This window comes from Diospyros lotus, chromosome 15 (assembly GCF_014633365.1).
Source record: "Diospyros lotus cultivar Yz01 chromosome 15, ASM1463336v1, whole genome shotgun sequence".
Lineage (NCBI taxonomy): Eukaryota > Viridiplantae > Streptophyta > Magnoliopsida > Ericales > Ebenaceae > Diospyros > Diospyros lotus.
Genome location: NC_068352.1, coordinates 6,659,648 through 6,674,922, shown reverse-complemented (window position 1 = coordinate 6,674,922; position 15,275 = coordinate 6,659,648). Strand labels below are relative to the sequence as shown.

The 15,275-nt window shown below is 33.2% G+C and overlaps 1 protein-coding gene across 6 annotated transcripts; it reads right to left on the bottom strand.

Moving 5' to 3' along the window:
* Positions 1 to 9,520: 9,520 nt before the first annotated feature.
* LOC127791394 (peptidyl-prolyl cis-trans isomerase FKBP16-1, chloroplastic) lies at positions 9,521 to 14,612 on the bottom strand. 6 transcript variants are annotated; one of them, XM_052321247.1, is made up of 9 exons: positions 14,479 to 14,579; positions 13,650 to 13,856; positions 13,347 to 13,535; positions 13,105 to 13,208; positions 12,911 to 13,004; positions 12,670 to 12,757; positions 11,096 to 11,141; positions 10,893 to 10,963; positions 9,521 to 9,801 (listed from the first exon to the last, which is right to left on the bottom strand). In XM_052321247.1, exons 2-9 carry the CDS (start codon positions 13,712 to 13,714, stop codon positions 9,724 to 9,726), a joined length of 735 nt encoding a protein of 244 aa, XP_052177207.1. In that variant the 5' UTR covers positions 13,715 to 13,856; positions 14,479 to 14,579; the 3' UTR covers positions 9,521 to 9,723. The 6 variants fall into 6 exon arrangements, with proteins under 6 accessions (XP_052177207.1, XP_052177209.1, XP_052177210.1 ...); XM_052321249.1 differs by having other exon boundaries at positions 12,697 to 12,757; XM_052321250.1 differs by having other exon boundaries at positions 13,174 to 13,208.
* Positions 14,613 to 15,275: the final 663 nt, after the last annotated feature.

Below are 15,275 nucleotides of genomic sequence, written 5' to 3'. Positions count from 1 at the left end.
GCCATAGGATTTACACCCAATTATGATGCTCACTTCTAGTAAGTGTACCCTTATTTTTATTAAATGAAATAGACAATTAATCTTCACTCTTGTGTTCCATTGGGAGAGCTCCTTTCAGGTGTGTAAAAAAAGGTTTTGGATTTTAAGAAGTGTAACAACACTAAACAATGAGAATTTGGATGGATGTTTATGTTGGAAAATGTATAGTATAGCAATATATGGCACCACAACTCAAGAAGGGAGTGAATTGAGTTATTTATAATAAAAAAAAATAGCTTAAACTTTGAAAAACTATTGCTTGAATGAAATTTTAGTGAAATAAAATAAGAAATATGAAATGTCAAAACAAATACTTGAAAAAGTAGAAAGCAAGAAAGGTAAAGGACATAAAGAATTTGTTGTAGTTCGGCTAAACCCAACCTAATCCACTACCATAGTTCCTCATTAAGGATTTTCAAATCACCTCGCTAAAACCCCCTACCTAAATCAAGGCGCTCTAGCATAAATTGCTAAAAATTACAAGTTAGGAAATCAACCTCCTACTTACACAAATAGGTCATTTAGATAATCAAGTTAGGAAATACAACCTTATCCTTAGAGAGACCTACAACAAAAACGATGAACATGTTCTAATAAATGGTCGACCTATTAGATTAAAAACCAAAGAAACTGTCGATAGGAAGCATAAAATGATCGACAGGTACTAATGCAAAGATCCTGTCGATTGACAGTTTATGAAAAACGGTCGACATTATTGATGCAGAGATAAACAATATCAAACTACCGAGAGCTTGCATTCAATCGATAGACAGCTTTAAAAGCTAGTCGACAACTTAGCCTAAAATGATTGACTAAATGGAACAGTGGTCAACAGCTTGGACTTGCTTGATTAAAAACTTTGCTTCCAATATTCAAGCATTTCAAAATCATTTTGATGAAACAAATTTAAACAATTCTTTTATCATAAAAATATGATTTTCCAAATCCTATCAAGATATTTGAGAATGAAATTTTTGGCATAGGATGAAATTGATTTTCACGATTGGTGCTTGAAAACAAAAAAATAGATGCACCAAACAAATTTCAACATAAAATCAATATTTATTTTTCATCATCAAAACCATAACAAAGGAAAAACAACATTCTCTCTCTTTTTGATGATGACAAAATTTACATTAAAATACCCAAAAATCTTCCCCTTTTGTCATAAATCAAAAAGGATATTTTTGAAAGAATTTTACCACTAAACAATGTGGGATTTGGGCAAAACAACAATGGGGTAGAAATACTTCCAAGTAAGATAAAAATTTACAAACTCCCCTTTAATAACATATATCAAAAATATTATTCTCTCCCTTAATCAAAAATTTGAAAACCATTTTGACACTAAAACTCCCCCTTAATTTGAGAAATCAATATGATTAAAATTTTGGATAGAAATTTTTAACAAAATCCTAAAGGCAAACTCATAATTCAAAATTATCAAAATCATAAACATGGAGAGTTTAGAAATGTACCATCAAGATTTTAATTAATAAAATTTTCTTACTCCTAGATGACAAAAAAAAACATCATTTGGGGTTGATTTTCTCTTTCGTTTCCTTTTCTTTTATGCTTGACTCATCCACAAATGTTTTGACTTTGAGTTCCATTTGGATGACAAGAAAATCTATAAAAATTAACTATCCACAAGCTTTTAGTGCCCAAACCACTTTAGGTTCATAGAGGGTTTTCATTAGGACTCATACTTATTTAAAAACTTTGGATAGTTTCTTATAAAACCTTTGTTTATAAAATGATACTAATAGCTAGGATGTGAAGTAAAGGATTTTTGTTTCCTTTTTATGAAAATAATTTATTTTTTATCCTTATGCATATTCCTATGAAAATAAGAATTTTTTTATATCAAAATTTGTTTGGATAGTTGAGGATTAGTATGAGGAATACTAGAAAGCATAGTTTCTTTAGGAATCCATGGTATGTTAGGACCACTAGATGATTTCCTTTTAAAAGAACAACAAAATGCAATATGGCCTATCTTGCAACAATAAAAACAATTAATATCATAAGAGGTGTGTAAAGATGAGCTCTTGACTTTTGCTCTTTGACTATAAAAATTTTGAATACCTTTGTCATGATCATATGAATTTGAAATCTCCCTTTTAAAATAAGTTTCTCATTCAAGGAACTACTAGAAGATTTCAATTTAGTTTCTTTCAAATCAATTTCCATTGAAAACTCTTTATTGAAAGCAAGCAAATATTTATTCTTTAATTGTAAGGCTTCCAACTCTCTTAATAACAAATCTAATTGTTTTTGAAGAATTTTGTTTTTCAAAATTGACATATAAATAATCAAAAGCATTTAATAACTTTTCTTTGGAAAAATCATTCTCAAGATCATCATTATCATCAAAATCATAAGTAGAATTAGAGATTATCTCCTCTTCTTCATTATTCATGAAGTACATGATGGGATTTGAGCTTTCTTTCTCCTTTATTTGTTGATGATTCAAAATATTTTCAATCCTACAAATTTTTATCAACATGCTCACAATATTTGTTAGAGAGATAAATTGAATCAAGAGTATTCAATATATCTTTACATTAAAGCACTTAGAAACTTTAACATAAACATTATCACTTAAGACATGCTGTAAAATATACATAACTCTAATATTTAAAGAAAAATTCTTTTTGTCATGATCATCCCACTCCAACTTTAGTTTTAAAATAAAACCATTTTTCATAATATTCCACAAACAAAAATCAATGGATGTCATGAAAACACGAATTATTTTTCTCCAAAAATCATAAAATGAGCCATCAAAATAAGGTGACATGTGAATAAGATAACCTTTCTTAGACATGAAAACCTTCATGAATGCCATGGATCTCTCCTTAGCTTGTTAGACCAAAAACAATGAGTTAGGCTCTGATACCAATAGAACCCCAGGATCAAACGCTTACCACCAGGCCAAAAACAGTTGCTTGGTCTAAGACGCAACTTTATTTCCCTTAAAGTCATGGAGTGTAGAGCCCCACACTGAGTAACGGGCGAACATGAGGAGCTGCACCACATGGGTGCCAATGGGTTGGGATGTTAAGCCCTAGTGTAATGCCCCATGTTCGTATAAGATTGTCATGTAATTCCAATAAGTTTAGAATACCGAAAAATTGGCTTGACAGTAGTTATAAGTATCGAATCGACTGCAAGGAATACCTTGGAGTGGAATTGTCTAAGAAAAGTGATATGGTTTCGATCAACGTTTCGAGATAGGATTTATGGTATTGAAAGAAATCGGATCGGGAATAATTTTCGGTACAACTAAAATGCAGCTGCCATTTAGGTTGCAAAATCGAATCGTTGTAGGAGACTCCCGAAAAATCAATGGAACCCTAGGGGGCTCCAGTTTTACGTAAAGATCAACCCTTCAGTGGTTTCGAGATGAAACAATGGCCTGGTGAGGACACTAAGGTGAAATCGTCATTTTTAACTAAACTTCAAGTTATTAATTTTGTGTTTTCGGTATCGTAATGCCAATTAATTCAGTGTTTGAGGATATTATTGCAATTAGAGAATTATTCCAATAAATTTAGGGTTAAAAATGGGATTTAAATATATAATTCTCTAATTTTTATAATAAAATATATAATTATATATATAGGTATGCACATGAGTGAGGCCATGCCTCTGTAAATCCCACGCCCTGCAGCTTCAAGCCATGCCCTGCAAACGTGATAGCCGATTTTTGTAAATTGAGTGATTCTCACGCCAAGAAGTATGGGCAAAAGCAGGGAGGAGAGGGGCGGGTTGCCTATAAATAGGCATGGAGCTTGGCCGATTGAGAAGTAGCAAATGAGGGAGAGAGAGATCGGATTGGAGGAAGCAAAAGAGAGCTTTGGCCAAGAGATGCAAGAGAGAGAGAGCTTGGGCTGGGCAATCAGAGAGAAGCAAGGGAGAGAGAGAGCTAAAAGGGAGATAGAGGCGCGGCCATGGCAGCTGTGAAGCTGTTGTTGCAGTAGCCATGGCTGCGGCCATAGCAGTTCCGCAGTAAGCGGATGGCAGCCAGCAGGCGGAGCAACACCCACGACGGAGCTGAGGCAGCTCGGTGGAGGCCCGAGAAGCGGCCGAAAGGAGCGAGAGCGGCCATGGCAGCCATGGCTGCAACCAGCCACGGCCAACGACGGCCGCAGGCAGCTCTAGCGGCAGCCCGACAGTCACTACGGCGGTCGAGGAGGCCGGCAGGCGATGAGGGTGGCAGTAGGTCGAAAGGCGTGCGAGAGGCGGCGAGCTTGGCTCTATTCGCACGCAGGCGGGAGAAGGAGAAGAAGAAGAAGAAGAAGAAAAGGAAAAAAAAAAAAAAAGAAAGGAAAAATGAGAAAAATATCAAAAAAATCTCAAAAAAATCTTGAAAAATAGGAAATTATGTTTTGGTAATATCTCGAAGATTTTGACGAGAAAAATGGCTCAGACACGCGTTTCGAGGATGTGGCACGCATACCCATGAAGCTAGAGGGGCTAAGTTAAGGTAAGTAAAATTTCTTATAAATTTTCTAAAATTCAGAAATATTATTTTATGAGTTGTCGTGGTGAAATATTTGAGAAATATTTAATTTAGATTTATTGAAAAAAAATAGGAAGAAATAGAGAGAAAAATAAAGAAAATGCAAGAAATTATGGAAAAATAGGTTTTAATGCTTATTTAAATAATTATGGTGATTAAGATGCTTTGAGGTTTAAGTTGAAGTGGCTTGTGTAAATTTTGAGGTTGGCACGCAAATCGAGGCGATGCACGAATTTTGAGACAGTCGCGAATATCGAGGAAGTCCGATAAGCTTAAGAAGATAAGTGATATTTCCCAATTGGATTTAGTTTTATGGAAAATGCTTGATTCGTAAGTGATTTACGTTTAAACCCCGATCTTCGGGAATGCTTTCATCATATTGACATACTCTAATATGTATCCATCATGTAGACTGCATACATGACATGCTATGAAATGCATATGTACACGTTGATATCATTGATCACGTGCATTGTGACCGTAGGGAGTACGAACTGGCATCGTTGCTTTACCAAGGATGCCCCCATACTCCCCGGTTTCGAAAGAGATGGCCGTAAAATTAGTAGGTAGCATGAAGGGTGCAGTTGATCTCTACGATGAATAAGACATTGTATACACACATAATAAAATATTTTGTACCCTTACTTAGATGATTCATCATCTGACTTGGGTTTTGCCTCTAGAATATTCAAATATTCCAGATGAAAATTGTAGCAAATATGAGGATGAATAGGGCATGAAATGGCATTTAGCAAAGTGCATGATGAATTGAATGATGAATGAAATTATGTAATATAGCCCATGTATTTAAGTTCTGCTACTTTGAAATCTGAATGTTTGAGGAGTGATGATGTATATCCTTATTTAGGGTTAATGTTAGTTGAGGACTTATGCTCTGTATTAAGTTATGTTGAGGAATGATAATGTAAGATCTGAATTTTGATTAATGTTAAGATGTCAGGTTCGATCCTTACTTCCGTATTTGATGTGTATAGTGATTCTCTTTTGAGAAAAAATGAATGAAAATTCTGGGACGTTTCGAAGAATGATGTGGTTTAGCATTAGTGTTTGAAAGAAAAAATTTATTGTCCCAGAATTGTCCCAATTTATGATACGCCCGAAAAGCAGAGCATTACACTATGGAGTTACCAATTATTGTGAGCACACAAAGGGAATGTTGGGGCCCCATAACCCCAACAATCCCCCCTCTCCCCCAGAATTACTTCCGGGGTGGCTTAAACCCGTGACCTTACTCTGATACCACTTGTTGGAAAATGTATAGTATAGCAATATATAGCACCATAACCCAAGAGGGGTAAATTGGGTTATTTAAAAAATAAAAAGTAGCTTAAACTTTGAAAAACTATTGGTTGAATGAGATAAAATAAGAAATATGGAATCTCAAAACAAATGTTTGAAGAAATAAAAAGCAAAAAAGATAAAAGACATAAAGTATTTATAGTGGTTCGGCTAAACCAAACCTAATCCACTACTTTAACTCCTCATTAAGGATTTTCAAATCATCTCACTAAAATCTCCTACCTAAACCAATAGGTTGTCTAGCATAAATTGTTAGGAATTACAATTTCCTACTATCAAAGTAAGCGCTCTAGCTTATAAGTTAGGAAATCAACCTCTTATTTACACAAGTAGGCTCTTTAGCTAATCAAAGTAGGAAATACAAGAAATGCACAAATAAGAGAATCTGATAAATGAATCTCTTAGTTACAAGATTTTTCAAATAAATACAAAGATTGAACAAGATAATACCAATAATAATCAAAGCCTTTTAGAGAAAAATGAAGGCACAAATTCAATTAAGAAGTATGAATATCTTGTGGAAGCTCAAATTATTTCATTCCCATCCATTAGCCTTATGAAGTTCTCCTTTTGACTTTATTTATAGGCATCCCGAAATATCAAAAAAAACTAGTCATTATCTAATTGTTGGAGCCTACATAACTAGCTGCTAGAGAGACCTGCGACAAAAATGGTCAACAGGTTCTAATAAACGGTCGACCTATTAGATTAAAAACCAAAGAAACGATTGACAACAAGCATAAAACGCAGGTACTGATGCAAAAATTTTGTCGGTTGATAGTTTATGAAAAATGGTCGACACTTACTGGTGCAAAAATGATCAATAGCAAACTATCAAGAGCTTGCATTAAACCGATCGATGAGCTTTAAAAGCCGGTTGACAACTTGGCCCAAAACGGTCGACTAGATGGAACAAACAGTCGACTCAACCTTGCTCAATTAAAAACTTTGCTTCCAATATTCAAGCATTTCAAAACCATTTTGATGAAACAAATTTAAACAATTCTTTTATCAAAAAAATATGATTTTTCACGTGCCATCAAGATATTTGAGAACAAGATTTTTGGCACAAGATGAATTGATTTTCATGATTGGTGCTTGAAAACAAAAAATAGATGCACCAAACAAATTTCAACATAAAATCAATATTTATTTTTCATTATCAAAACTATAACAAATGCAAACAACAGCCTAATGATCGAATTCTTCATCTTATTACACTACAGGTGCTTGTATTGTGTGACTCGTAGGTTTCTTATTCTTTCTTGTCATTACCTTCCATCTCTCTCTCTCAATCAACAAAAGTGGTTTCTTATTGAAAAAACATTGAAAAAGAACTTCGATGGATAATTTCATGATTGGATTAATTGTCTTATTATACTAATTCTAATTCAATTTTGTTACTCATATATAGTAAGCTTCTTTTTCTTTTATGAAATGTTTCACCTGCCCCCACATTCAATCAATAAGTGTGGTTGATTATTGGAAAAATTGGAATAATAAAACTTATCAAAAGAAAAGGTAGAAAAGAAATATGCACACTTGATTACTTACTGTTATTGTCATGTTTTTTTTTTTTTTAAGACTTTATCTGTCTTTGTAATGCAATTGCATAGGCCTTCTTGGTCTGATGCAAGGAAAAGTCCCTTTTACCCCCTTTTCAAGAAGATTCAAGCTTTGTGAAATATACCAATTACTCAGTTAGTTCTAATAGTTGTTTAATGTTTCATCATTAGCAATTTATGGTTCCTTTCCATCAATCGAAATCCCCAAATCAATTAACATTATCCTTCTTTCCCATTAACTCTGTTTTTTTTCCCTTTTGTCCTTAACTTATTAGATGAGATATCCATCTTTATATAAAAATAAATTTTATATTATTTTCCCCACTTGTTTGCTAATAATGAGCGTGATAGACTCATTGGTGGGGCTCCTATGTTTTTGTCAACACTTAACCTATTAGATGAGATATCCATCTTTATATGAAGATGACTTTGATTGTATATTACCTAATTTGTTATATGATTTTTTTTCCCACTTGTTTGCTAATAATAAGTGTAATAGAAAATAGATATATGTCATACAAGTTGAAGTTCATCTTATATAAGGCCGTCTTATTATTTTAGGAAGGGTTGAGAAAGAGAAGACACTACTAATGATGTTGCAAATGCTAATCTTATTTTTAGTGGTTGACGCCACCTTATTTTGAGATATATTTTGCGTTGAAGACAAAATGTAAGGTTGCGTTCTGTTTGCGTTTTTAATTTTCAGTTTTGAATTTTAAATTTATTTTTAGTTTTCTATTTTAATAGTTTATTTTCAGAAAACTGAAAATATGTTCTTTTTGTCATTTTAAAAAATTATTTCTTAAAATAAAAAAATTAAAAAACGTGTTTATTTTAAAATTTTGAGAAAAATTATTTTATGATATTTTATTCAATAAATTTGATTATTAAATGATAAAATTAACTATTTTTAATAAAAATTTACTATTAAAATAAAATAATAAATTTGATTAATAAATTATTACTATTTAATAATTTATATTAAATATTATTATACATAATATGTGTAATATACTTAATAATATACTATATGTTATCTTATATTTTTAATTATAATATAGATATATATTTTTTAAATTTTAAATAAGTATATAATTTTATTTTTAAAATTTAAGAATAATTTTTTTTTCTTTTTTTTTTTAGAGCCAAAACATGGAAAATGGATTGTATTTTTCATATTTTAGACTTAGAGATTATTTTGACTAAAAACAACCAAAACAACATTTTGTTATTTTGAGTTTCCTTTATAATTTTTTTTTTGTTTTCGAAAATGCATTTTTAAAAATGACAAAGTAAACACATTTTCATTATTTTAAAAAACTGAAAACTAAAAATAACCTGAAAACAACAAAAAAAACGCAATCTAAAATTTCATGATTTCATTTTGTACTTCTTTTTGTGAACGTAAAGAAATATAATAATTATAATGTCAGAACTATTTAAAGGTGTATAGGTTGCTATTTCTTTTTTTGAAAAATGGTTTGCAATAGGTTCGGATCCAATGGATCATGTGACATGATCATATTCATTCATCAATCTTGCATCTGATTGTTCAGACGACACAATTGTGTAGCTCTGCACTAGGTTCACAGTGCGCTTATATAATGGCATGAATTATAAAAGTCAGCTACCTAATTAATAACATCATCACTGTATATTATTGCATCACTCTACCTTAGTTCTGGTGACTAATATAATTGTTAGGAGACTTACAGTTGACTGAGTCTTGGACAAGCTCGATATCAAGGAGCCAAGAGCAACTCATGGTCAAGGAAGGCTAACTTAAAGAGTATATTATAACTCTCAAACTCCAACCATCATCATTGAAGTATTGTGCAAATGTGTTAAGTGTGCACATACCATTATTGTACTCTAAATAAAAAGTTTATAGACCACCACCATCCTCCAGTTATTTTTCGGGTGTAGTGGATAGCAACTGAACCTCATGAGACTCGAACTCAAGAGGTCAATCTCACTAACACTACTACCAATGACTAAGCTAAAACTTTGGTAATTGTTTTTCACTTCTTTAGAAGCTAAACATATCATCATTTGCCTTTCCACCCTATTAAAACAATCCCTATTGCCCTTGTAATATGACATACTTTGACAAATAGCTTTTCCAATGAAGTACTAACATTTGCTTTTGTATAGACTTAAAGCATACATTTTTCCAAAGGAAACTAAAATCTCTGTAAATAATCTGTGAAACAACAGAAGATCCCAAGAAATTGGCACAAACGAAATTTTCAAATCGTAATAATCGTAAACTCAAAGAACTTTCAAGAGCTGCACTTCAAATATCAAAGGCTCGTTGGCATGAGACAACAGGCTACGTCGAGGTCCAAACTGTAAAACAAACATAATATGGCAACAGAAACAAGTTACATGACATGCAAAATTATCACTAAAATCAAATAATCTTGGTTTAGGAAGCATTTGGTTGGTAAATGTGCAGTTTCAATGCCAATGGAGAGTAACTTTGAGCGATCATTACTCGTATAATGTCCCTCTTGTTGAACCTTAAGGTTGAGGATCAATTGTAAAGTTTATCAAGATTTAGAAGTCATGTAACATGTAGCATGTAGGATATGCCCTAAGCTTTTGGACTTGAAAGTTCTACAAATGGCTAGTTGGCAACATGGTTTATTCAAGATTAGGCATCTTGGAGAGATTCAACTATCTCATCTTTGTCCTCTAGTTGAAGACACTACGGCCTGTTTAGAATGAATGAATTCCGCAAATTTTGAGGAATTCATTTCCAATTCCAAATTTTCATTTTTGGAATGAAAAAAACAATGTCATTTCAATTCTCTGAATTCAATTCTATAGTAATGAACATGACTAAATCAAATTTTATCAAAATTCAAACAAGTTACCCCTTAGAAACTTTTATAGGTGGAATTTCCAAATAATTCCACAAACTCAAGCAAGAAAATTTTACCGTCAAAACTACACCTCAACAACCTTTCCTTTTCCAAATGAGACTTCAATTATTGATTTATTCCAAATATAAATTTGTGACATTCAATTAAATTCCATATTTTAAGGTGTGTCATACCAAACGTGACAATTCATTTGGAAATGAATTCTATGTAGGGTTCATTTATAAACGAATTCCATATTTCAAATTCATTTATTCGAAAATTAGTGCATACGTAACATGTGATCTGTATGATATGATTTTTCTCTCTTTTTTAATTTGTGCTATAATCTCAGTATTCTGTGACCGGTGTGCTCTTATTTCCATCATCTTTAGAATGAACCTTTTCATTTTTCTGTTATGTTGGGTGAACATCAGAAACAAAATGTTAAGTGCAAGCAGGAAGCAGAAGCTGCTCCCATAAAACAAGCCAACAAGGGCTCAAGGAAAGAGTCAATTGAACTAGAATGCTTATTCGCATCACTGATTAGATAATGAGAGATCAAAATGAATCAACCTCTTCAGGGATTGGCTTTAAGTTCTCATTAACGTATCCTGCAGAAGGAGGTATCAATGCTCTTCTCTTCCCTGGAATTTTAACCCATATTTCAGGTGGCCAACAAAATGAAAGGAGAGAAAGGTATCAACAACTACAACAGTGGTTTTGAAGAAATAACTTCCTCAAGACTAATCATATGCATATCTCAGAGATGAATTTACCTCCAACCTTCATACCGACCAATACCTCTTTCAGGCCCTTTATTATCTGAGAAATGAAATGATAGGTTAGATGAATTGCGGTAAAGTCTGAGATAGTCCAATGGGTACTTTCAATTGTGCATAACCAATCACAATTCAATACAGTGTCATTTCTTTACAGAAAGATGAAAACTGAATTCTGTTTGTGCATGAACTCATTTAGAGGACAGAATCTTTCGGTAAAAACAGGCATACAGAAAGAATTGCATAAACGTTATCTGAAATAATTGCAGTTTAAAACAATAGAGAGATGCTTGGCAGCAATGGAATAAAGAAGACCTTCATTTGCATCAATATCAAGAATAACAAAGAACTAGAAAAAGGGTATGAGACTCTGAAGAGGAAGGAGGAGAGCAAAATGGGAAGGATAGAGTTGGGCAAGAAGAAAACTGAATTTTTCTGCATGGAGAAAGTAGTTCATAAAGAATGCGTCATTAACCTTCCAGAAAAACTGCAATCTAATGGCAGTGGCTGCAATGACTAACGTGATTGCAAAGACAGTAATAGTGGTCACATTTGACGCATGCTATGCAATGAAATCTATTAAACTTGTTTGTATACTTTGTTCTTCAAGAATTAGAACAGTAGAAAGTTCAAGTGACAATGAATTCTAACCCAACAAGCGCTGATATGGATGGAGGACACAAATGCTGACGCAATACTACAGGGAAAAACTGACTTAGTAACTCTCTTAGAGAAATTTGGAGACAAACTGTTGGGACATGCCAAGCAATAAATTATATATCTTCCATCTATACATAAAAATAACTTACCATTCTATGGGATAGAAAATATACATCATAAAAAAATCTTAATATAGTTTAGATGTATGAGGGTAAGTCTTGATAGTAACGGTAAGGTTGCTCTATTGTAACATGAAGATCATGGGTTGGAGTTATGGAAACAACCTCTTCGTAAAAAAACAAGAGGAAGACCACGTTAAAAAATGACCCTCATAAAACAGGGATCCCCCTGTACTGGCGACCCTAGTTTAGAAAATTACAGTCCTAAATGGTTAGAATTTAAAATTTCTTCAAATGAAGAAGTTTTAAGAGATGGAGAACTAGTAAATGTAATTTTATATTATTTTTATTTTATAATTGGTTTCCAAAACTTATAATCTGATCTTAATTTGCGTAAGTGATGGATATGCAAGATCATGCAAATATGGGTATCCCTTGAATGTCCATCAGATGCGTAGTAAAATAATAATAATAATAATAATAATAATGAAACACATCTAGACGATAGTTGGACAGACATTTAGAAGTGCCTGATGAATTTTGATGTTTGACTCAGATGTCCGATGAACCAACTTCTTCATAGAAGTGTCTAACTGTCTATGCTTCTTAGATTCTCCATATTATGATGATAGTAAGAAATACTCTAGTCAGCCTAATGTTAAAACATCTCCAGTAACATTATACGATAAAATGACTCACCAAGTGTGTGTGTGTGTGTGTGTGTGTATTGTAAGATAAAATGAACTGAGATTTCAAGACTTTAATCATAAATATGTGAGACCTAATGCATACCCCGAGATGCAAAATTACAGAACTAACCCGCTTCTCATCCAGAGGAAGTATGACAGGAGCATTTTCTCCACCGAATTGATCAACGGTGCTGCATGGAGAAAGAGAGCCAGGTTAAGAACATATTCTATACAACAGCATAAAATAAAACAGGAACTTGCCCTGAGTCGTGAAGATGGCTCCTGAATCAGGCACTTTCATTTCCCTAACGAATAAGATCCACAAAAGTACCATATGAAATTACCTATGAACAAAATACCCATTGGATCGCCGGCATACATAATTAACTTCAACCAGGCTTCCTTCGCGAGCCTCAGGCCCTTCCCCTTCAACTATATCTAGGAAAGGGAACCCAAAATATCAGACAAAATTTAAGGCAAGGATGACACATGGAAACCCCCCACCTCCCCCTTTGGAACAATAGAAAAATGTACCTACCTACATGATGACAACTTCCACGAAATGCTCTATTTGAGAATTTTTCAGATGCATAATACTTAATCTTACCTTGTATCCTCACCCCGCTAGTGAGCTTCTGGGTCCTGAATACTTCAAGTCCCACATAAAATTGTTGGGTATGTGAATGAAAATAATCACGCGATGAAGTTCATAATGATATTCTGCCAGTCAAAGCAAAAACTAAAATGAAAAATACAAAAGCAGAGGCATAAAACGTTTACCGAATTACTTCAGCTTCCTTGGTTGCCTGCATTGGTGCAGAATGGACGGGGTAAACTTGCTGAGAGATACTACTGAATAGCAGAAAATGCAAAAGCGACCTTCTGGTGACTTTTCCCGCGGAAAGCGCATGGCACGTGCTATCGGAGTTCTTAGCCAAAGCAATCTTGGATTGTTCATTTCTCACAGAACTGAGCTTAGGCCAAGGTAAAAACTTCAATGTAAGTCAATTAAGCACGTGTTCTCAGGTATTTAGCTCAACAAGAACAAGAACAAGAACAACAGCCATAGAAACAATCACAAGCCTTAATCCCATTAGGTGGGTTGGTTTCATGAATTTTAGATATCCAACCATCCACATCACGACCATATCTTCTGTAAAATCTTTATATCCTATTTTATGTTGAAGGGTTCCTTCTAAATTTTCTTCGATATTCCTCTCCCTCCTTCATTGCAAGCTTCCTCCATTTCATCCATTGTGTTGTACAGCCACTATTCCCCTAAAACAATCCCTATAAAACAGTTCCATTTCCATCACCAACCAAACCCTGAAAACATGCATATAACACGAATATACTTCCTAGTTGTTAGGATCAAGTATATATTCCTACTTGTTATCATGTAAATTAAGCAACTACACATAATACATTCCCACTTGTTATCATGAAATTAAGCAAATCTCCATAATTAGCCAAGGGGAAACAAATGAAGTTTCACTAAAAACACCCAGCATGTGTTCGCAGTAAACAACCAAAAGCAGTAGCGATTCTAGATATTATCGTGAAATCAAGCAAATCTGCATAGCTTGTGACAGTAGCAAATCTGCATAAGCAAATCTACTTGCAGTAAACAACCAAAAGCAGCATCACAGCACGAGTGGGAGCAAATTTATTGCATATCCAAATGCCAATCACAAGGAAGACGGATCCTACGGATCCAGATTTCATGCAAATGAACGAAGAACTAGATTTCATTCAAAGGGGTTCCCCTTTATATATCAGAGGATACTCGGAAATTCAGAACCGTTGCAGAACGAATTACATTTGCTTATTGCAGGTATTGTATCCAATAAGCAACCCCACTATTATCAATAAAGGGGGGAAAACAGAATAAACGAGAGATTTCTTCTTTCACCTTGGATATCGAAAAGCAGTTGGCAGAGGGATTGGCGTTCGAAGAATGGGAGATTCCATTTCCTGAGAGAGAGAGAGAGAGAGAGAGAGAGATTCCAAAAGCAACGGTTAATAATGCGCAGAAGAGAGTTAGATTGAATTGATAATCCTTGGTAAAGGCCACGTCACAATTCTGACGTAGAGCTCTCACGATCGCAATTCACAGCCTTCAGTATCGCCGGATAAAATATTTAGATTTATGGAAATTGCTAGTGTTGTTAAAAATAGGATAAATTTATCATTTTTTTCCTGAGTTCTCTTCTCTTTCCTCTATTGTTTGTGTATTTTTTTTTTTATTTTCTGTGGTAAATTGTGCTCAGTGATTTAAGTCATCTGTACATAAATTATTTAGATCAAATATTTATTTGTCACTATATTTTCATTTTTTTTTTAGTCATTTGAACTTTTTTTTTAATTATATTCTTAAATTTATATTTTTAAGTTAATTTAACCCTTATATAATTTGTATTTTTAAGTTAATTTAACCCTTATATTTTAATTTATTTTGTATGACAATATTAACTTTTCATTATTTCGATTACACACATATATTTGTATTTTTAAATCAATTTAACTAATGTACTTTGATATGTAAAAAAATGTAAAGTAATGTTGAAATTATTATCTTAAGAGGGGTAAATTAAGTTTTTCACATTTTTTAAAACTTTAAATAAACAACACTAAACTAAGAATATAAAAATGCAGCACAACAGATTTAGAGTGGTTCAACTTTAAAGCCTAATCTACTATTTTGGTTTT

What these genes read in the sequence shown, in the direction of transcription:
- LOC127791394 (XM_052321247.1), bottom strand. Translation starts at nt 13,714, where the DNA reads ATGGTCGTGATGTGGATGGTTGGATATCTAAAATTCATGAAACCAACC. An exon ending in ACCCACCTAATGGGATTAAG is followed by an intron (nt 13,536 to 13,649) that starts GCTTGTGATTGT and finishes GCCTAAGCTCAG; the next exon opens with TTCTGTGAGAAATGAACAAT. An exon ending in AAGGAAGCTGAAGTAATTCG is followed by an intron (nt 13,209 to 13,346) that starts GTAAACGTTTTA and finishes TGAAGTATTCAG; the next exon opens with GACCCAGAAGCTCACTAGCG.